This window comes from Trachurus trachurus (assembly GCF_905171665.1).
Source record: "Trachurus trachurus genome assembly, chromosome: 16".
Taxonomy (NCBI): domain Eukaryota; kingdom Metazoa; phylum Chordata; class Actinopteri; order Carangiformes; family Carangidae; genus Trachurus; species Trachurus trachurus.
This window is the reverse complement of record NC_139902.1, coordinates 18384474-18405582: the sequence shown is the minus strand read 5'-3', so window position 1 is coordinate 18405582 and position 21109 is coordinate 18384474. Positions and strand designations below refer to the sequence as shown.

Below are 21109 nucleotides of genomic sequence, written 5' to 3'. Positions count from 1 at the left end.
CAGGACGCAGGCGGGAGGCGAGAGGTATCACCTTTACTTTGACACCTGAACGCAAAGGTGAGCTCCTCAAATCCAGGTTTCGTCGCGTGAGAAATGTTACGCCTAACCTCCCGCAGTCACCATTTCAGAGTAATGGCTGCACGGCCCCCGTTTTTGTAGTGCATCTACCTGTGTGACCACGTGACTCTCTACCTGCCCCCTCCCTCCTTCAGGTGGTTTACACATTAGGACGTGGCAAACCACGGAGAACAGAAAAACATGAACTTTTCTTTGTTTAACACAGGTTTTCTGTGTGCAATGATTTAGTGACATGAGGTAGTGAAAGTAACCTGGTCCCCTATATCACCTGTTGTAATAATCAACGCACAAGCTTTGACCCACGAGCTATAGGCCTACACAAAGTATTAAGTTGAGTATTGAAATAGATTTTTTTTTAAAATAGGCTAATAGCCTAGGTCTAAAGGTCAAAGTCCAATATTAAAGGGACAATAAAATTACTAATTTGCATTTTGTCCTGAAAACTCAAAAATCAAGCAGAAATACAGAGATAATTCAGTTTTGTCTTATAAAAATGTTAACCCAAAGGTGTGGAGCAAGAGGTGTAGGCCCACCACTGGAATACATCTAACTGATGTAAATATTATTAACTTGTCAATCAACATGTTAAAACGCTGTACTTGCTAAATACCAAAACAAAAATGAATCATTAGCTACACTTGCTCTATGTAGTATAAGAAACGTTCAGCTGTCCTCAGATTTAATATGTAGGCTATGAGATATTTATATAAGATCATTACCATTAGTCTTATGACCTTGCCCTTACATTAACAACAACAACAACAAAAACAACAATATAATAATTTATAATAATAATAATAACAATCATAATAACAACAACAACAACAACAACAACAACAAAAATAATAATAATAATAATAATAATAATAATAATAATAATAATAATAATAATAATAATAATAATAATAATAATAATAATAATAATGATAATAATAATCATGCATTGGCAAAACCTTTTTATCATGATATCAATCAATATAAATATAAACATGTGTGTATAAATATCATTTCATACATTGTGTGTGTGTGTTTGTTTATGTTGATGTTGATGAACTCATCCCGGAAGTGTTTCGCCGGACCGGAAGTTGACCCCCGGCCCGAGCCTCAGTCACAGAGCGATGGCGGGGGACATTTCCACGGAGCTTCTCTTCCTGGATACATTTAAACACCAGAGTGCTGAGGTAATAATATCTGATGTCTGCATACATTGTCGTATATTCACCCCAGAGCTGCCTGCATTCATAAACGTACATGTTATTTATTCAGGAGTTTTGTGCAGCGATGCTCAACTTCCGTGCTAACGATGCTAACCTGGCTAACAGTAACTTAGCACCAGTGTGTCGTGGTTGTTTTGGTAACGATGCAGTTCACAACTTTTATTGCACCACACACAGCTAGAGTAAAATAAACACACGGGTGTGCGGTAGTCTTGTACGTCTTTTAATCATGTAACTATTTAGCCCCTTTTCTTATGCGCCCATGAGCAGTTTGTTTTCTGGTTAGCCAGGCGGCTAGGTCAATGCTAACTGTACAGTGACAACATGTCCATGTTTACTTCGGGGAGGGGGCGGTGGAAATGCAGGATCTAGGTCAATTATCCAAGTGTTTGTACTGATTGTTATCAATCTTCTTCAGTTAACCAACGTGGATGTGGTGCGGTTTCCCTACGGCGTCCTGATCACAGAGGTGCGGGTCATTCCTCCAGGGCTAAAAGCTCACAGCAATTTACCTGACAACAGGGCATTTGGGTAAGTGCACAACTACACACACACACACACACACACACACACACACACACACACACACTGGGTAAACCCTTTTTTTCTCCTTTTTATTTATTTATTTTTTTTTTTACAGCTTCTACAGCAGTATATCCTGCCATTATGGCTTTGCAAAAACTTTTTAATAAGGTGTTTATTCACATGTATGGTCAATTATATTGAGTCATACAGGTGTTTATAAACACCTTATTAAACAACAATTGACCAACATCTGAATATTCTATAGGCTACTGTGCAAAAGTTTTAGCCAGTCAAAATTAAGTATCTGGCTGGTACATCAAAGTAAAGTGAGAATGCCTTCAAAAATAATGCAACAAGTAAAAACATTTATAATCTCCCCCCACTATAATGGATTACATTTATATAGCGCTTTTCACCCAACACCCAAAGCGCTTTACAGAAACCATTATTCATTCATACACATTCATACCGGTGGTGGTAGGCTCCGTGTGTAGCCACAGCTGCCCTGGGGCAGACTGACGGAAGCGTGGCTGCCAATGTGCGCCAAACGGCCCCTCCGACCACCACTGTGATCATTCATACACATTCACTCGAGGCAAGTTGGGAAAGGTGTCTTGCCCGCCCAAGGACACTATGACAGCGACTGGGACAGAGCAGGATTCGCACCGCCAACCCTCTGGTTATTGGACGGCCCGCTCCAACTAGACCCAATCAGCTGGGTTTTAATAATTGTTACATACAAGAAGACAACTAAGCAGATGACTTATGTTGATAACCATGTTTAATGCTATCTCGTGATTTACAGCTGAACAACAACAATCTGCCTCTTTGTTGTTTTGATTTATCGGTCGACTTTATCTACATAATACACATAGGTCTAATCAGTATTTAGAGAAAAAACCCTTTGCCTTTAAAAAAGCATACATTTTCTGGGTACACGTGTGCGCTTTGATCTTTGAAAATGTTCCACAGTTGTTCTGTGGATTTGGGCTGTTTAAATCAGTGAGTGTCCATGATGTAGCGATCAGGGGTCTGCGGCAGGCAGACCGTCTGTAGCAACTAGGCTGATCATTGAGTCACTGACGATGATTCTTTATTACCCCGGCTGCATGTTTGATGTTGTCGTCATGATGCTAAATTCATTTGGGACAGGTCATAAGATGGCTGTGCCTGATGGATAGGAATCTAAACATCTAAAGGGCTAAAAACCTTTGAACAGTTCAGTAGATGCAGATAGGATGAAGCAGTCCAATTCACTTGATCAATAACAGCTCAGTTCCCGTATAATAAATATAGATTCTCTATTACTGTCATTGTGGAAATTAATGTTTGGACCGACTGTTACATTCATCCTTATTTTTCATTACCTGGCCTTATGTTACGTTACTTAAAACATATGACCAATGCCTGCCACACAGATTTTAAATTTGGGACATGAGATTAATGCTGGTATTGATGCTGTCCTTGGTATCACAGATACCCTGAGACCAAATATCAGAGTTGTATTAGTGCATCCCTAGTGGCAGGAAATCCTTAATCTCAGCCCTAATGATATAAGGCCTCTGGAACTGCTTGTTTGCTCCAGATACCTGAGATGTGTGTGTGCCTGTAGGAAACGGAGGGGCCCATGGTATGAGTAAATGTGTGAATGAATAAGTTTGACACCTGATCTCCTTTGTTGAGCAGACCCTAATTGTCACCGAGCCTGTTGGGTAATGTGTGATGTAATTTAACTGAATGAATTGTCCCACTGCTTAACAATGTCCAAAATAAGAAGATCAGACCAGGCTTTATATGGACATATACAGCGGGGAAAATAAGTATTGAACGCGTCAACATTTTTCTTAGAAAATATATTTCTAATAGAGCTATTGACATGAAATTTTCACCAGATGTCGGCATCAACCCAAGTAATGCACACATACAAAGAAATCTGAACATTAATGTCCATAAATTAAGTTATGTGTAATAAAGTGAAATGACACAGGGAATAAGTATTGAACACATGAAGAAAAGGAGGGGCAGAAAGGTATGGAAAGCCAAGAAAGTAGCTGGAGTTTGTCAGTATTTAGAATGTAATCATGTCTCCTATCAGTGCAAAGTAATATCTGCTGGTTTAGTCCTGATTGATGCCTTTTAAAAAGGTTTCTCCAAGGTGTCCGACAATAAGAATTGCATGATGGGCAATGGCAAAGAGCTGTCTAAGAGCTGTCTAAAGACCTACACAACCAAAGATTTCAGACAGAAGAGTCAAAACAATAATCAGATGGGTTCCCTAACAGTCCAGGACACTGGTGGAGAGCTTCAGACAGACCTGGGATCAGCAGGTACAGTTGTTTCAGAGAAAACAATAAGTAACACACTCAACCGCCATGTCTTGCATGGTGTGTGTGCATGGAGGCCATGGCGGTTGAGTGTGTTACTTATTGTTTTCTCTGAAACAACTGTACCTGCTGATCCCAGGTCTGTCTGAAGCTCTCCACCAGTGTCCTGGACTGTTAGGGAACCCATCTGATTATTGTTTTGACTCTTCTGTCTGAAATCTTTGGCTGCGTAGGTCTTTAGACAGCTCTTAGACAGCTCTTTGCCATTGCCCACCATGCAATACTTCTTGTCTGACACCTTGGTGGTGAGAAACCTTTTTAAAAGGCATCAATCAGGACTAAACCAGCAGATATTACTTTGCACTGATAGGAGACAGGATTACATTCTAAATACTGACCAACTCCAGCTGCTTTCTTGGCTTTCCATACCTTTCTGCCCTTCCTTTTCTTCATGTGTTCAATACTTATTCCCTGTGTCATTTCACTTAATTAAACATAACTTAATTTATGGACATTAATGTTCAGATTTCTTTGTATATGTGCATTACTTGGGTTGATGCCGACATCTGGTGAACATTTCATGTCAATAGCTCTATTAGAAATATATTTTCTAAGAAAAATGTTGACGCGTTCAATACTTATTTTCCCCGCTGTATTTATCAATTTAAATGGATGTGCAATTGTAACACACCTAGCTGTGTTAAAGTGTATCCTTGACAGCACACATAGAAAATCTGGTAAAGTTTTTGTTGACGGTGTCATAAAGCACTGGCGTCATTAGTTAGTGGGAAAGTGGTAACAGACTGCATTATGTCATGTATGTGAATTGGGAATGAGAAAAAATAGAAACATTATTCACATGGAGTGAAGCCTGTTGGACGAAAAGAGGAGCGAGTCCTAACTGTGTCATTGTGTGTCTCTGCGTTCCCAGGGAAACTTCCCCTCACGCCTTCCAGTTGGAGCTGTTCTTCAATAATGTCGCCAAACCCAACAGCCCCACCTTCCACCGACTGGGCAGGTCAGAATGATTTCCACTCTTCTTCCTCCTCCTTGTTTTGTTTCTTGTTTCCCTCTGAAGCCTCTCTTCATTCTCCTCCGTCCATAAATTTCAAGGTCTTAAAAGTCTGTCTCACCTGTACAACCAGTCACGGTTCTGCAGGCCCCGTTCTCAGAGGCCAACTCTGCACCCACCCATATTCGCGTCTCTTTGTTTCTATGCCGGCTAACTGGTCTCTCCAGAAACTCAACCCCACCCACACAGCAGCTGAAAGTGACACAAAAACTTGATTTGGAGGTCGCGGTGAAACAGATGAGTGTTGAATGAGTCAAACTGAAAATCTAACCTCATAATAATAAGAGAGGTGTGCACAATAGCACAGGAGCGTAATGGCACACCCGTGTTATTATTATTTCTGCTGACAAACATGGGAGGACGTTTCTTTTAAACTTTCTGATTGCTATCAAAATATCTTCCAAATGTTATCAACAGATCGTGTGAATGTAATGTTTTCTGACAAATGATTTGTAGCCAGTATGTGAGTTTGGCCAGATGTTTTGGTGTTTTGATCAGGATCCAGACCATCCTTATCAGGATTATCGTCCAGACTACCATCATAATACTGTTAACAGTACTTCTTTTGAATAGAGATTTTGCATTTTGTTTTGCCAGAAATGATACAAAGATTGCTGTCCAGATCATAGGCAAGGACATGATTAAAAGCAGTGTTCCCGACCTTTGAGATGTGTTTGTCCATTGCAAAACAGCACCAGGTTGAGACCAGTTAAACCAGGTGCAGATCATTTTATGTGAATAATTTCCAGAGATCTCAGAAATTGTTTGGCAAAACCAAACAAAAGCCAAAATAAAAACAGCAACAATAAATTTCTGCATAGATGTTTTTTTTTATGCATATGATGAGGCAGTGCTTTTCAGACACAATCGCACAGCAGTTTTGTGCTGGTTAGGAAGAAGTTTAGAAAAGAAGAAAAGAAAAAAGGAAGAAGTTTAAACATGACTGCTTAAAATGAATAAATTAGTTTTAATAAAGATAATATCTGTAGTTACTAATAGTTCAGTTTGCACTGATTTTCTAATCTTCCCTATCTTGTTTTCTGTCCTCAGTCTGGAGTATGATGAGAACAAGTCCATTGTGTTCAGACCCAGTGGAAAGGTAAATGGTTGTCAGCAAACAAAAATAATCTCAGTGGTTTTTTAACATTTCTATTCTTATTTAATTTTATTCATTTTTTCCTACTTTTGATTTGTGAATGACAAAATATGAATGTGTCTGTGTGTGCAGATAAACACGGATGGCCTGGTGCTGCGTGGCTGGTACACCAGTCTGACGGTGGCAGTGTACGGTACAGCAGAGCGCTCACATGGACACGACCAGGACTCGCCCCCTCCTCCACCTCCTCCGCCCCCTCAACAGCCGAGTGGGCCCAAGAGGATCATTAAACAGGGTGAGCATCGTTGCACAGAAACTACCTGAAACTCCTGAAACTGAAAGGTTTGTCACATCCTAAATCCATTGCACTCTGTGTCTGTCTTATTAAGAATGGGAAAAAGACGACCAATACAACGGCAGCCCGCCCAGACCGGCGCCCAGAGGACCTCGTACTCCACCAGGACCTCCACCTCCCGATGATGATGACGAAGAGCAGGTCCAAGTGACAGGTCAGGGCTGTGCTGTGCTGTCACATGAAGTCGTTGGTTTGTTCATTAAAAGCCACACACACAGGATCGGTTACGCTACAGTTTCCTCGATAGCGTTGCAGTCTGTTGTGTTAACACTCGGCTGCTGACTCTTTTTTTTTTTAACCAACATATGATGAAGCTATTACATAGTTTTCCATGTCTTAGTGATTTTTCTACAATGATTTATAGATATATTTTTTTGTACAGGTGGTGTATTCATCTGAAAACTCTGCCAGTGCTATCTTGTTCACTTAAAGGGCAAATATAATGTTCATTATGCCGTTATATATCCTCAGCAAGTCTCTGCATGCTGTTGATGATTGAAAACCTGTGGCTGCCTGCCAGTTGAGAAAACCCCCCCAAAAAAAGAAAAAGTTATGGCTTGGGGAAATGGTTGACAATTGTATGATGTATAATGTATTTTTTTTAAAGCAGGTTTCAACGTGCAACTCCACTATGGTTGTGCATGAGTTGTAGCCCATAGGGTTTAACAGTGTGTCCATGTGTGATCTGTGCAAACACGTGACATTTGCAGTGGGCCTGGTCAAAGACGAGCCGTGCGAGGGCCGCGACGACTACCTGGAGGCCGTGTCGCCCGAAAGGTCCCTTCCTGCTGAAGAGACGTACTCGGACGCCGAGCAAGAGGAAGAAGGTGACGAGGAGGAGGAAGAGGAGGAGCAGGAGGAGGAGGAGGACGCCCGGACCGAGGGAAGCGCTCCGGAGGACGAGGAGGAAGAGGAGGAGGAAGATGAGGGTGAGGACGAGGAAGAGGAGATGGAGGAAGGTAGGGGAGTTCTCGTGCGAGAGTAGGATAGGCTAAATTTTTCAAATGGACTCTCGGCCGTGAACCCCCTTTAGTGCTGCAAACACGTCAGACATTTCCCAGGGGGCCACGGGAGAAGGGTCCATTTGGGAGTGGCAGTTGGAGAGAGTGTGTGCGCTCTGGCATGCCGCTTTCATCCACAATCGCTGGATGCTCCAAACTCTCAGCTAGCCTCGCCCCCCGGGCCGACTCTGAAGGCTTATGATCAGGATTCATAAGCTGTCGTGTCCAGGTGCACCTCACACGTCCCCACAGCCCCCGGCTGAGCTTGTGCTGTAGTCTCATCATCCTGCATGTCCATCTAACCCTGCATGTCTGCAGTGATGCTGCTCATGTGTGAGTAGGTTTTTCCAGAAATGTGCATTTATGAACGAGGGAGCGTAAGGGTATATGTAAAAAGTCGTCGGCCTCCTCATTCTCATTCATTCTCATGCACATTTCAATGACCCAGATGACGTTTGAAGCCATGATGGAGTTTTTATGCAGTGAATTAACGTTGTCAAATTTTGCCCTTCGCTGTCTCGTCCGTTCTACCAGGTGACGACGGCTACGAGCAGATCTCCAGCGATGAGGACGACCTGGATAACGGTAGCTTCAAGTTGCCCACCTTTGACATGGACTACACTCCTGAGGACCTGGCGTCTGTCCCACCTGTCCAGTATGACCCCTTCGAGCGAGAACTCAGACCCCTGCTCTACTTCACCCCTCCGTACAAAACCCGCTTTGAGACCCAGTTCGAGAGGGCCACGGTGGAGGAGCCTATGGACACCAGTGGCACAAAAGAACCAGCAGTCGGGGAGGAGGCCGAAGCCGTTGCGCAGCTGAAAGAGTTACTTGCCAGCACTGGAGACGAGAGAGACACTCGATGGGTCACTGCTCTGGAAGAGGCAACCGGACTGTTAGCCAAAGGGTTGGCATATTTAATGAAACAGGGAGAGGCTGAGGCGGCAGATCCTATTGGAGTTTTAGTCAAGTGGGCTCTCCAAGCTCTGAATATGGAAATTGCTCTCACACAACCCATTGCTCTTAACCTCAGACAATTGAAAGCTGGTGCCAAGCTAGCATCGCACCTGGCAGAGTGCCCGCAGGGCCTCACGGCGCTGCTGCGCGAGGGGGCCCTGGGCGTGCTGTTAGAGCTGCTCCACGCCGGCCACGTCTCATCCACGCTGAAGCTCAGTATCCTGAGAGCTCTGGATGCTCTGATCAGTGCTCCCGATGGGGTGGAGGCTTTCCTGCATGGAAAAGAGCTGGAGAAGAGTGGTTATCAGGTTAGCAACACACCAGATCACAAATAGTAGAGTATTTTAAACTGCATCTGTATTTCTAAGAAAAAAAGTGGGATGAAAATTTTTGAGGTTTGATTTCACTTTCACTTCAAAATGAGAAAGTGTCTACAGTTTATTTAAATGCAGCACTTACTAAACTGATTCTGTTATTGAAGCTGGATGTTACTTGCAGAAAACCATCAGGAAATATTGACTAGTTAAAGAAACAATATTATTTTAAGTGTTACTCGTTAACAGGAGCAGTCACTGGTCTTTCTTTCTTTTCCAGCACTTAGTCCAGCTGTTCCTGCGAGAAGAAACAGTGAGGGTCATAACCGCTGGCAACGCCATACTACAAAAAAGTCACATGTATGAAGTACTGGTTGACTTACAGCGTACAGCAGCAGCATGGAGTGAACCACAGCAGGTACGTACACACACACACACACACACGGAGATAAAGTATTTTTTAATGCTGATCACAACTGTCTACCACAGGAGGAGATGGAGGATGCCGACAGTCCCATGGAGGAGGAGCCATCACTAAGCTCCCCCCCTGTCAGCGAAGCAGAGCTCGATCGGTTGGCAGGGGTTTTGGAAGAGTTGCATCACCTGCTAGAGACGGCCCCTTACTGCATGGTGCAGCCGCCTGGGAAAGCCTTCCCAACTAGTGCCAGGATAACGGGACCACAGGAGAGAGACGATCCATATCCAACATTGTATAGGTACGTGCTCACACACAGGATCTCGAGCCCTGCACCCTGTAGAGACTCTGAAAAGCTGAATGTATCAATCAATCGATCAATCAGGCTTTATTTGTATAGCACTTTTCATGCCCACGGCAGCTCAAAGTGCTTCACATGATAAAAACAAGGAACATAGGGAACACATATTGGAAGACACACATACATTCACATACACATTCACACAATCATTTTAGGATTTTAGAAACATCAGGGAAACGCTATCTTACACTCAGTCATTTGCAATGGGGAAAACACTAAGTAAAATAAATAAAACGAGAAGACGAGAAAGACACTAGATAAGTAAGACAAGTAAAATAGACAGGTGTAGTAGGATAAAATAGAATAAAAACTGGATGAATTAAAATAGAATAAAAAGATCATAATAATAAATAAATAAATAAGAATTAAATTAAATGTTTTATAACAATAAAAAAGTCAGTAGTGCTGATGTGTGGATTTGTAATGTTGCACTCTCTCCTCTCTCAGGTATATGCATGCGTGTCATTTCCTGGAGAGCACAACAGTGGTGTTGTCGGCTGCCACGGCCGCCGGCCACTTGAGCGTCACCCAGGCCGTCAGAGAGCTCCTGCGCTTCCTGTCGCTCACCCAGTCAGGTCTGCTCTTCCTGCTCGCCCAACCGTCCTCTATCAACCTGCTGCTGCGCCTCCTGGCGTCCATGGCGGAGGCCGAGGGCGAGGAGAGCACATTCACCGGCGGAGAGGGAGCGCTCACGGGGCCCGGGTTCGGTGAAGAGGGCTTCGGCGTGTGGCTGATGCAGGGTCTGCACGCTCTGCAGGGCGTGTCTGAGCTCATGAGCCACGTCGCAGCGGGAGGGGACGGGGGAGCCGGGCTGGAGGAAGGCGACAACGCGGAGGTGCTGGGCATGCTCCACGCGCTCTACCTGATGACCTTCACTCAGACCGGTCGCAGCGCTGTGGCCCACATTTTTAGCCTGGAAAACAACCTCTCGTGTCTGGTCACTCTGCTCCAACACCACAGCAAAGACGGACAAGGGTAGGGGCGGTCGTCTCCTCCATCTTTTGTTCCTCTTGGTTTAATTTCAGCCAACCTTGCATTGATGTCTGAGTATGGTTTCGCTTTTTTGTCTTCTTCAGTGAGGCGAAGGCTCGCAAAGCGGTGACGTACAATTACGCCTGTATGTTGGTGTTATTGGTGGTGCAGAGCTCGAATGATCTGCGGACGATGGAACAATTTGCCGCTCCACTGCTCACCTTAGCCAAAGCTGATGACACCAATGCCAAGTTACAGGGTAACTATTACAAAATGTCGAACTCACGCATCAGGCAATGTGAGCAAATCTCGTTACAAATTGTTTGTATTTTTGTTCTGTCAGAGCTCAGTAAATGGCTGGAGCCCCTGGAGAAACTTCGCTTTGAGATGGGCAGCATTCCCACCCTCATAGACTACATCAAACAGGTACAAATCTCTCGCTCTCTCATTCAATATCTACTCTGCTAAAGGAAGCCAACATTTCAATTTGAGTAAATGTATCTTTCATCCTCCTATATAACTTGCTGTCAATCTTTATAATATTGAGTTATATGAATATAGCGAGTGATAAATGTCTTCAGTTATCAGTTTTTGGACAGCTGCCAGTGAAGTGTCTGTAACATTTCATTCAGGGAGTCCATTAACTCTTTCAGTCGAGGTATCGAGACCTCTCATCCTAGACTAACCAACAGGGACTGGCCTCTCAGAGAAGAACTTACTGTTTTTTATTCAGCTGATGTGTGTATGACTTCAAAATACTTCCTGCATTGGCAATAGTTTTGTTGTTTATAAAAATTTACATTTATATATATATATACTGTATATATGATTGAATATTACTATTAGAAGAAAACAGTGCAATGTTGTCGCTGCTTATACAGTAACTAGACCAGCTGACGAAATGTCAATTTTTATAAACAACAAACCTATTAGCAAAGCAGGAAGTATTTTGAAGTCATACACTCAACTATGTGTCCTGCAATGACTCACCGACAAGTCTGAACTGCTCAGTCTGACATATACCTGCTGTGTAGGACGACTCTGTCAAGGCTGTATGCAAATACAGTCCTGTGCACTTTTTTTTAAACCTGTGTTTTCACTTGAATTCAGAATGTGGAAAATGTTTTGACTGCTGAGGGAACGGGACTCGTCACTGCGCTCAGGGTCCTCTGTCACATTGCCTGCCCCCCTCCTGCTGTAGAAGGTAAAGCCAAATTTTTTTTTTTTTTTTTTTTTCAGTGTTCATTAAACCAAAAATATTCTGTAGCTACATCGACTTTTCTGCCTTTACATTTCGATAAAACATTTTTTTTGCAATATACTGAAGAGTATTTCATCACATTGCCATGAATTGTATTTTCCTCCTTTCTATAGGTCAACAGAGGGATCTTAAGTGGAGTCTTGCCGGGGTCCAGCTGTTCTCAGGGGAGGGTCTGGACACGTGTGTGCGTGTCCTGCAGAAACTCTGCAGCGTGTTGCTGCAGCCATGGCGCGTGCACGGACACATGGGGCCCACGCCGCAGCGCTGCATGATCCTCAGCATATGCATCAGCACTCTCAGGTTGTTGCGCACCATGCTGACGGAGCTGCTCCGCGGGGGGGCTTTCCAGTTCAGGGACACTCGTGTGGCCAGCGTGTTGGTGACGCTCCACATGATCGTTTGCTCCATCCCTGCTACTGGCCGTCTGGACGGGGAGGAGACCAGAGTGCAGGCGCTCATTGTTGACGTGCTGCTCACCTTCACACAGGGTGTCAATGAAGAGGTGTGTGAGGGAGGGAGGGCGGAAGAAGGCAGCGGCATTAAAGCCAATTAATGTAACAATAACAAAGATAAAAAATCTCTGACAGTCATTTTTCTCAGACTGAGTGTGTTTTCACTGCAGGTGACCCATACAGAAGAGACTCTGGCCAGTAACACTTGGTCTCTGATGCTGAAGGAGGTGTTGGGCTCACTGCTCAAAGCCCCTGAAGGTCTCTTCTCTGGCCTGACTCTGCTGTCCGAGCTGCTGCCTTTACCACTGCCAATGCAGAGCACTCAGGTAACTAAATAGACATAGTTGTACTTTGTTTCCCCAGAAAATGAAAGTGAAGGTAAACATGCTTTTCGCTTTTCCGCTGTTTTGCTAACCCTCCTCTCGGCCATGTGCATTTGTTTACAACGAAGCCGGTGAGGTATCAATCAATAGAGCGGTAGATAATGTTACATATCATATACGATGTTACAACGTGTATATTTGTGTAGTTAAATCTGTCATAAATAAGATATTATGGGTTACGAGCCGCGTTTGTGTTGAGGTGCGAGAGAGAGCCTCCATTCTCCCTGTAACAAATCACATGTCATTAAATAAACCATCACAATGACTCCAAAGCTGTTTGATTAATGTAAAAATGTAGCATAGTTGAGCTAAAAGTCCTGCATAGTTCCTCTTTAATAATGACATATTGCTGCCTCCGTAGGTGATATCCGTCCAAGATGTGGCTGTAGCCCTAAATACCAGGAAGCTGTGGAGCATGCACATTCGGGCGCAGTGGAAAGTGTTTTCTGAGGCTTTGAGGTGTGTGTGCGCAACCAGCTGCCCTCCTCTCTTAGCAATGCTGAGGAGAGTGTGTGTTCAGCTGGCAGACCTGTCCTCACCCACTGCAACTCTGATCATGAAGACCCTGGTGGAGCTGCTTCTGGAGGAGCTGCAGCCGTGAGTGAAGGACACCACAACACGTGTGATTATATGTGTGTGTGTGTGCGCTGTAAATTGTATTCTAACTGTAAGTAACGTGTGCTAACTGCAGGGCGGAGGGTAAAGTTGTGTGCTGGGGCCAGCCCCTGCGTCTGCTTTCTTTGATGGACGCCCTGGTGTCACAGAGAGCTTGTAAGAGCGCAGCGTTACACCTGTTCTCCGGGTCCGTGTCCGGAGACGAGCAACTGGCCGATTTGTTCCCCTTGCTCCTGTCCCTGCTGGTTCCCCCGACCGACCACTCCTTGCAACAGCAGCAATGCAGCGAACTAGTGGGGACGATATTACAGTCACTCTGTGACCAGGTAAGACGCCAAGGCAAACCGCACATGTGAACAATCTGTATAAAAGAAGGACGAAATCTAAAATGGAAATCCGTATCTCCATCAGGACATTTCTCTGGTGGTGTCTCCACCTGGTGAAAGCTGCTTGTCGGAGGCCGAGCAGCTGGCCAACGCACTTCCAGGGAGAGAGATGATGTCGTCGGTGTGCAACGCCTTGTTAGAGGCTTTGGGGAACTCGGACAGCAGCGTCCCGCTCCTGCTCACCTGTATCAGGACTTTGACGTTCCTCACAGAGCACGACTATGGACTCTACCACCTCAAAGTGTAAATTACCATGTTTTTCTTTCCTCGGCATCACCGCTGTCTCTCTCTCTAAGAAAAGAGTCCTTCTCTTAGTCCAGACTTTGACAACAGTTCTGTTTGTTTTCAGTGCTCTGAAGAAACACGGTGCGGGTCTGTGCTCACTGTTAAAGAGGCTGGTGTTTCCATTTAACAAGGACTCAGCAGATCTGCTCTCAGCTCTGCTCGACTTCCTCAGACAGATCCTTAACACAGAAACAATGGTGAGTCCCTGTTCTGTGCCCACTTCATGTTTTACGTCGAGCATCTGTTCCACGCAGTGTGTGATTGTTATTTCTTCTGTACTGATCCAGTGTGTTGACGAGGGTCAGGGGTCTGGTGAGGACTTTTCTCCTCCTCCGCGGCTGCTGTCAGGCTCTGAGATGAAAGCTCTGCTGCAGTGGGAGGAGTCTGATTCACATCCGCTCCCTACTTTAGAGAAACAGATTACGGTAGAAAATTATACACTCACATTAATTTGTTTAGAGTAAATGCGATGGTGCAGGCTTGACTTAATGACCGTGTGTGTGTGTGTTTGTAGAAACTTTGTAAAGAAGATGAGTCACTGGAGACCATGTTGGAGAATGTGATTGTTCTGAGGCAGACGCTGGAGACATCCACAGACACACCTCCAGCAGCTGATACTGAGCCAACGCTGCCAGCACCGGAGACACTCGGGGCCCAGTTCAATCACAGGTACAGATAGCATGGATCAAGATTTCTCTCTGTGTCCTTTTTGCTCTGCTTTTTCTGTGTCCTAATTGTTACCTGTTTGTATTGTTACCTGTAGGACAGTGTTCATTCTGTCAGAGGCCCTGGATGAGCAGCTCAAGGCTCTGTGGTTCTCTCCTTTCCACACTGATGACATAGAAACAGACCCCGACATGGTAAGTGTATATGTGTACATGTATTCCCAAGACCCTCAGGAAAAGCTTCATGACTTCACCATTATGGCAAAATCTGTTATCCTGATCATTTGGCACATTTTGCCACAGCTTGGTTATTATCTTTTGGTGGAATCGACTATTTCCTGCCCCGTTTCACATTATATTTAATCTTCATCTTCGCAATATTTGTCAAAATATGTCAACTTCCTCAACTTTGTTTACATTCTGTTTTTTAACACAAAGTTACAAATAATTCAGGCAGAAATTTACGCAGCAAAAATGTATTTTTGACTGAATATAATTCTTACAAATTCTAGTAATAAATAATTACTGCTTCAGCACAGCTTTCTTTCTGTCTGTGGGTGAATAGTTTGTAATCAGTCATAACTCGTCCCTCTCTGTCCGACAGATGAAGGTGGATCTGGTGGGTCTGGCTCAGGAGTGCTGTCCAGAACTGGACCTGAAGGCCGAGCTGGAGCGCTCCTTCCTGTCCGAACCCTCCTCCCCAGGTCACACCAAGGCTCCAAAAGGCTTCAGACTGGGCAAACACAAGCACGAGACGTTCATTACATCAAGGTGCGGTTTCAGTCTCTGGCTAAAGTGTGGGGTATCTTTTCATCTGTGCTGTTCACAGACTTGTTTCAATAAATGTACCGACTGTCATTTCATGTCTGTCCCTGCAGCGGCAAATCGGACTACATTGAGCCGGCGAAAAGAGCCCACATCATGCCTGCTCCGCGCGGCCGTGGAGGTCGAGGAGGGTTCGGACAAAATCTCAACCGACCCCACGACATCTTCCGCCAGCGCAAACAGAACACTTCCCGCCCTCCCAGTATGCACGTGGATGACTTTGTGGCAGCAGAGTTTAAAGACATTACTACCCCTCTCGGGCTTTTGCCGCCTAAACGGCCGCCCAAGAGCTCCCCCAAACCCCCCACCAGAGGACTGTTCACCGGGAACAGAGGCCGAGCCACCTTTCACAGCCAAACGCGCTTTTTCACTCCTCCACAACCTAAAGGTGTTCTGCTGTCAGGTGGGTACACATGTTCAGTCATAGACACAGTCCTTGCAACCATCGTATTTTAAAAGCATTACATGTTTTGTGTCAATAAGACTTGTGCTCATGATCGTTTAAGTTTGTGTTGTTTAAGTATTCATAGACTCAACTTGTGCTCAATCATAAGACATTGGTCAAAGCTGCTCATGTGCATTATAACATCACTCCATTTGAGTGTTTTTATGGGCCACTATGTTTCAGCAATGCAAAACAACTGTTTAATGTCTCAGGTGACTGCATTGTAAACGTACATAGTTCTCGTTACCAGCTATTTGTGCCATCAATACAATGATGAAATTGAACTTTATTATAGATTTCTATGTTTGCAACCTGATCATTTTGTAGGCAATATACATATGGTTAATAGATTTAAAACATTGCATGCATGAAAATTCAATCTTGACCATAGAAACAAAGGTCTGACTCAAAAATCGTATGTGAACATCCTCCAGAGTTTTCAACCACAAGCACATTATAATTGCTTATTGTCATGGAGATGATCACCATTACTGTACAGTAAAAAGTGGTAATTTTGATGTTTGTTTGTTTTTCAAAACTACTTCATGGCCACTAGAGGGTGACAAATCTTTTCTTTTTGTTTTGGTAGGTAACTACACACGGAGAGAAGGAGGCAGAGGTTCATCGTGGAGCGGACAAGTTCCAGCTGTCACTCACAGAGGAACCTACAGCGAACCCCGCGGTGGCCAGAGCAACTTCACACGTGGACCGCTGCCCTCCAGACAACCCCCAGCAAGTAAGTACACACACACGTTTGTAATGAGTTTGCTGTATGAATATCTCAGCATGTAGTTAAAAGAAATATTTGTGTCCTCTCCCCCAGGTGCGTACCGCCTGGCTCCCCGGGACCGAGCTCCGCGGGGCCGAGGAGGCACCGGGCTGTCGTGGCTTAGCGGAGGGGGAGGTGCCGGCAGCGCAGGCGGAGGAGGTGGCGGAGGTGGAGGAGGAGGAGGCGGGGGTAGAGGATCTCAGGGGAGCAAGTTCAGTGGCGGGGGAGGAAGTGGAGGAGGGAGGGGCAGACACGTTCGCTCCTTCACCAGGTAAATTCACCTGGGATGTGACTGCAGCCTCTAACGGCGACAAATGGACCAATCAGGATATTATATATACTGACTCCATGAAAAAGTGGCGAGATGACGTCATCACGACGACGACGAACAGATCCTGTGTTAATGTTTTATGTTTTGTAATCTTGAGTTGTGATTGGAGAATAAAGATGATAGTAATTGAGGCTTTACTTGTGTTTTTATGCAAACACCTAGTGCACTGACACAGACAGTAACCATGGTTTCCTAAAAGCTCTTATTACCCACTTGAAGTGAAACTTTTACATCATGAACAATCCAGGTCACCACTATGATGTCAAAAGTTGTATTGTCAGTGATACATACAGTTTTGTCGTCTCTGTCACAGCTAAATCACAATGTTTTCTACATTAAATATCATAAAAGATACACCAGCTATTCTTACATTTCAAAAATATTAAAAGTTGTGGGGAAGTTGTTCCAAGAAATTCAAAAATATATCTTTGCACAGAAAATCCTACACCTGACGGGTCAATAATGAGAAAACTTGAAATGACTTGGTCCTGAGAAGTAACTTAAAGTAACTTTTTAACTGGAAACTGATGGATATAAAATTCAAGGGACAGTACAAGGATAAGGAACGGGCTGAGTGAGTCTATGAAGTAAACGGTTGTCTAATCACTTTCACTTTTTCAGTCCACGGCATACCAATTTATCTACAACTTCATATTTGCATTTGATTTAAAAAGAAAAAGTACCAGAAACTCTGACTGTACATGCAATGAATGTACTAGACCTTTGTTGAAATTTATTGCCAAATCTTATTAAAAAATAAAGGTTTAATCTTCCCTCATCCATCTTAAATCCACTCAGATGACCGTCACCTCCCGGCTTTTCCTCTTGATGCAGTCCAGAGTCAGACTGCGGGTACCACCCTTGCGAGCCCCTTCGCCCAGCTGCGGCGATGGTGGTGGACCTGATGCGTTTAAAGCCTGAGCTGAATGCAGAGAGAGACTGGAGGCGTGTAAGGACGACTCCCTCTGCTGGTGTCTTGTCGGCTTAGTGTGCATCTCCCACCCGGGTGTCTGCTGCTGCGCTCCCTGGTGCTGCTCTGTGGCCGCCTGTTCGGCAGGATGCTGACCTCTGATCGGCTGCAGGTCTTTGAGTAGCTCCAGCAGTTCCCTCTTCTCCAGCTCTGCTTCTGCCAGCTCCTGTCTCCTCAGACGCTCTGCTCCTAACAGGGCTCGCATGTCGCACATCACACGGGACAACTGACCCTGCAGGGAGGAGACGCACAATATTACCCAACATGCCTCAACATGACACATGGTCTAACATGAGACAGATGGTTTAATAATAATAATAATAACTTTATTTGTATAGCACATTTCATACAATTATAGCAGCTCAAAGTGCTTCACAATAATTCATAATAACAATGGCTTGGATTTATAAGATTTATATATAAAAGAAGGAACATTAAAAGAACATAAGAACATTTTAAAAAAAAACATGACAAAAAAATGAAAGAGATAAAACAACAATAAAATAAAGAAAATATGATCTTGCCCTAGCATTAGTACAGACTCAGGGTATAAAACCTCTTTTGTCACAGCACTGGCTAACCATCAGGTGCTATGAAGAGCTTCAGTTGTGTGTCAGCACTTTAAAATGTAGGGAATGTATTTTGTGCTGTAGTGTATTGAATTGCCAGGTCACCTTGAGCTCCTCCACCTCGTTCTTGAGCTGCGACTCCTTCTGCACCATGTGTCTTCTCTGTGAATCCAACCGAGACTCCATCTCCCGCCTCACCTCCTCCACCTTACACAGCATCTCGGCCCTGCCGTGCACATCACACGAGACTGAAGTTACAACCTGCAGAGCTAATTCAAACCGCTCAGCTGCTCATGAGGGGGAAAAAAGTGAAGATGTTGTCCTCACTGCAGACACACACACACACACACACCTGAGCATCTCCACTTCTGTGCGCAGCTCCGCTACACAGTTGTGTTGGGATTGATCGGTGGAGAGAAGTGTGTGGCCGCAGCCGTTGGGACACTCCCTGCTGCGGAAGTTACACTCCGACAGGTGAGCCTCCAGACCCCGCCTCTCCACCTGCACAGGACAACCTGAGCAGAAGGGGGAGCAGTGATAAATACGTGGGTTTTACTGAACTTTATACAGAAGGAAATGGAAACACCAAAAATATCGTTGAAGTAGAATTTACACTTGACTTGATTATAACACAGATTCCTTGTGTTGGAAATGACTCATGCAAAATGACGAGATCTCAAAGACTGATCACTTATGATGCACAGATCCAATATGAACATGCAAAAAGGTAAAAAAAAAAAAAAAGGTAAAAATGTAACTTAACATAAATGGAGTTTCCCTAACAAAATAATTCAAATCATTACAAATCTGCTTTCTTCTTTGTGTAAGTGACAGTTTACATCACATTGTTTTTTTTGAAATTTTGTATTATTCTTAAACTTTTTTTTATGTTTAGGATATGTTGTTGATATTGATAAATTGTCAGATTACTTGATTGAGTGATTTGTTTTTATGTATTGTGTGTTGTATGTTTATATTATGAATCTTGAGTCTGATAATAAACGATGATGATGATGATTGTTATTATTTTCTGGTTATTGTAATCACTACTATTTTATACCTCATGTTGCACTATGTGTAACAGTTCACACAGACAGTGACTAAAACATCTAGCAGCCTCTCTGCATGTTGCTCTCAGCACCTGTTGTATTTAACACTGCAAAAAAAAGTCACACAGCATGCACACACTTTACACTTTATACATACCACAAAGGTAACAAATGTATTCTCCACCTGCCAATGACAGGTCACAGTTTATGAGCAGAAGATGCGATGATGGTGTGTGTACACTATAAGCACACTTTGCTAAAATGCTTATTAAAGAATGATGGGAAGTTGAGTGTGAGGTCTGTGGGGGCTTTGAGTCCCATTGGTGCGCTCGTTTGTGTGGTAGCCATGACAACAAAAGGGCCACCTGTCGCTCCCGTACACACACATTCAGGTGTCACATTACCTCAGTCCTATTTGATTTTACAATTACTATCAGAGGAGGAAGTAAAGTAACACATTTTAAAGAGCAACTTGTTAAATAGTCAGAGTGAGGTGTCTTACCTGTGTTGGAGCAGGATATGAAGGCAAACTCACACTCATCCTCATGTGTGTGCAAGCTCTCCAGGGAGGAGACCACCTCGCATCCCTGCCCTGCATTCACACAACGGATCTGCAGCCGGTTCAGGTCATTACGCATGTACCTATCATGAAACACAAAGGAAGATGAAGCGTAGTATAAGTCAATGATGCCTCTGAAAACAAGCTGTGAAATGTAGAGAGTGACAAAGATGTGACCACGCAGACAAAGATGCACACAGCTGCGTGCCGAGACGGGGGAGGGACACACCTGTACAGTGGTTTGAGACTGCCAACATCCAGCGGCAGTCTGTCCTCGGGACAGGAGTGGTGATGGACCAGCCAGCTGCTGATGCACGCGCTGCAGTAGGCATGTTCACAGGGAGCCTGGAGGGGGCGCTCCAGCACGTCCCGACACACACAGCACAGCAGACCCTCATTCACATAGCCCACAAACCTCTCAAGATCATAGCCCATCCTGCAACCATATAGACAGGTTGTACAAAACATGACAAAACATGGGAAGGAAGTCAAATGTGGCCATGGTTTTGGCTCATGTCTTTGTTTTTTTTGTTTTTGTTTTTTTTCATTATCTGCTCTGACATTAGTTCTCCTACCTGACAGGTGAACTTCCACTTCATCCAACTCTACTGTCTCCTTTTCCCCCCCTTTCTTCCTTTCTTTCTGTTGATTTCCACTCCACTGGTTCCTCCAACGGTGACTTTTTAAGGCTCTGCTGCTACAGCTCTTCCCTCTTCATCCTCTGTCTTGACTCGCTGCTCCATCAGGGTGACTGAGTGAGGGTCTCCTCTATGTTAAAGCCCTCCCCTGCATTTGAGACTGTGTCTCCATGGAGAGGTATCCCTGACAACACGGTTTCAGGACACAGGCGGGCAGCTG

At 44.4% G+C, this 21109-nt stretch overlaps 2 protein-coding genes across 3 annotated transcripts; one reads left to right on the top strand and one right to left on the bottom strand.

The window, feature by feature from the left end:
* The first annotated feature begins 1176 nt into the window (after positions 1-1176).
* Positions 1177-17235, top strand: virma (vir like m6A methyltransferase associated). 2 transcript variants are annotated; one of them, XM_083990178.1, is made up of 27 exons: positions 1177-1259; positions 1714-1826; positions 5076-5162; positions 6267-6315; positions 6445-6607; positions 6702-6821; positions 7378-7596; positions 8203-8933; positions 9220-9357; positions 9429-9655; positions 10163-10690; positions 10792-10946; positions 11031-11113; positions 11798-11891; positions 12062-12450; positions 12571-12726; positions 13145-13380; positions 13475-13724; positions 13810-14027; positions 14134-14266; positions 14357-14494; positions 14584-14738; positions 14833-14929; positions 15339-15505; positions 15613-15962; positions 16594-16740; positions 16828-17235. In XM_083990178.1, exons 1-27 carry the CDS (start codon positions 1197-1199, stop codon positions 17046-17048), a joined length of 5427 nt encoding a protein of 1808 aa, XP_083846304.1. In that variant the 5' UTR covers positions 1177-1196; the 3' UTR covers positions 17049-17235. The 2 variants fall into 2 exon arrangements, with proteins under 2 accessions (XP_083846304.1, XP_083846303.1); XM_083990177.1 differs by having other exon boundaries at positions 7378-7626.
* Positions 17236-17898: 663 nt separating this feature from the next.
* On the bottom strand, positions 17899-20686 carry rnf41l (ring finger protein 41, like; the record flags this gene model as incomplete). The annotated part of the gene is made up of 6 exons (XM_083990179.1): positions 17899-18306; positions 18749-18869; positions 18996-19158; positions 19850-19876; positions 20195-20334; positions 20481-20686. 6 exons carry the CDS (start codon positions 20684-20686, stop codon positions 17899-17901), a joined length of 1065 nt encoding a protein of 354 aa, XP_083846305.1.
* Positions 20687-21109: the final 423 nt, after the last annotated feature.

Bases quoted from the DNA above. Each gene is read 5' to 3' on its own strand.
- virma (XM_083990177.1), top strand. From the start codon at position 1,197: ATGGCGGGGGACATTTCCACGGAGCTTCTCTTCCTGGATACATTTAAA. The intron at 8,934-9,219 runs GTTAGCAACACA...TTTCTTTTCCAG, and splicing joins TGGAGAAGAGTGGTTATCAG to CACTTAGTCCAGCTGTTCCT. The intron at 15,506-15,612 runs GTGCGGTTTCAG...CTGTCCCTGCAG, and splicing joins GAGACGTTCATTACATCAAG to CGGCAAATCGGACTACATTG.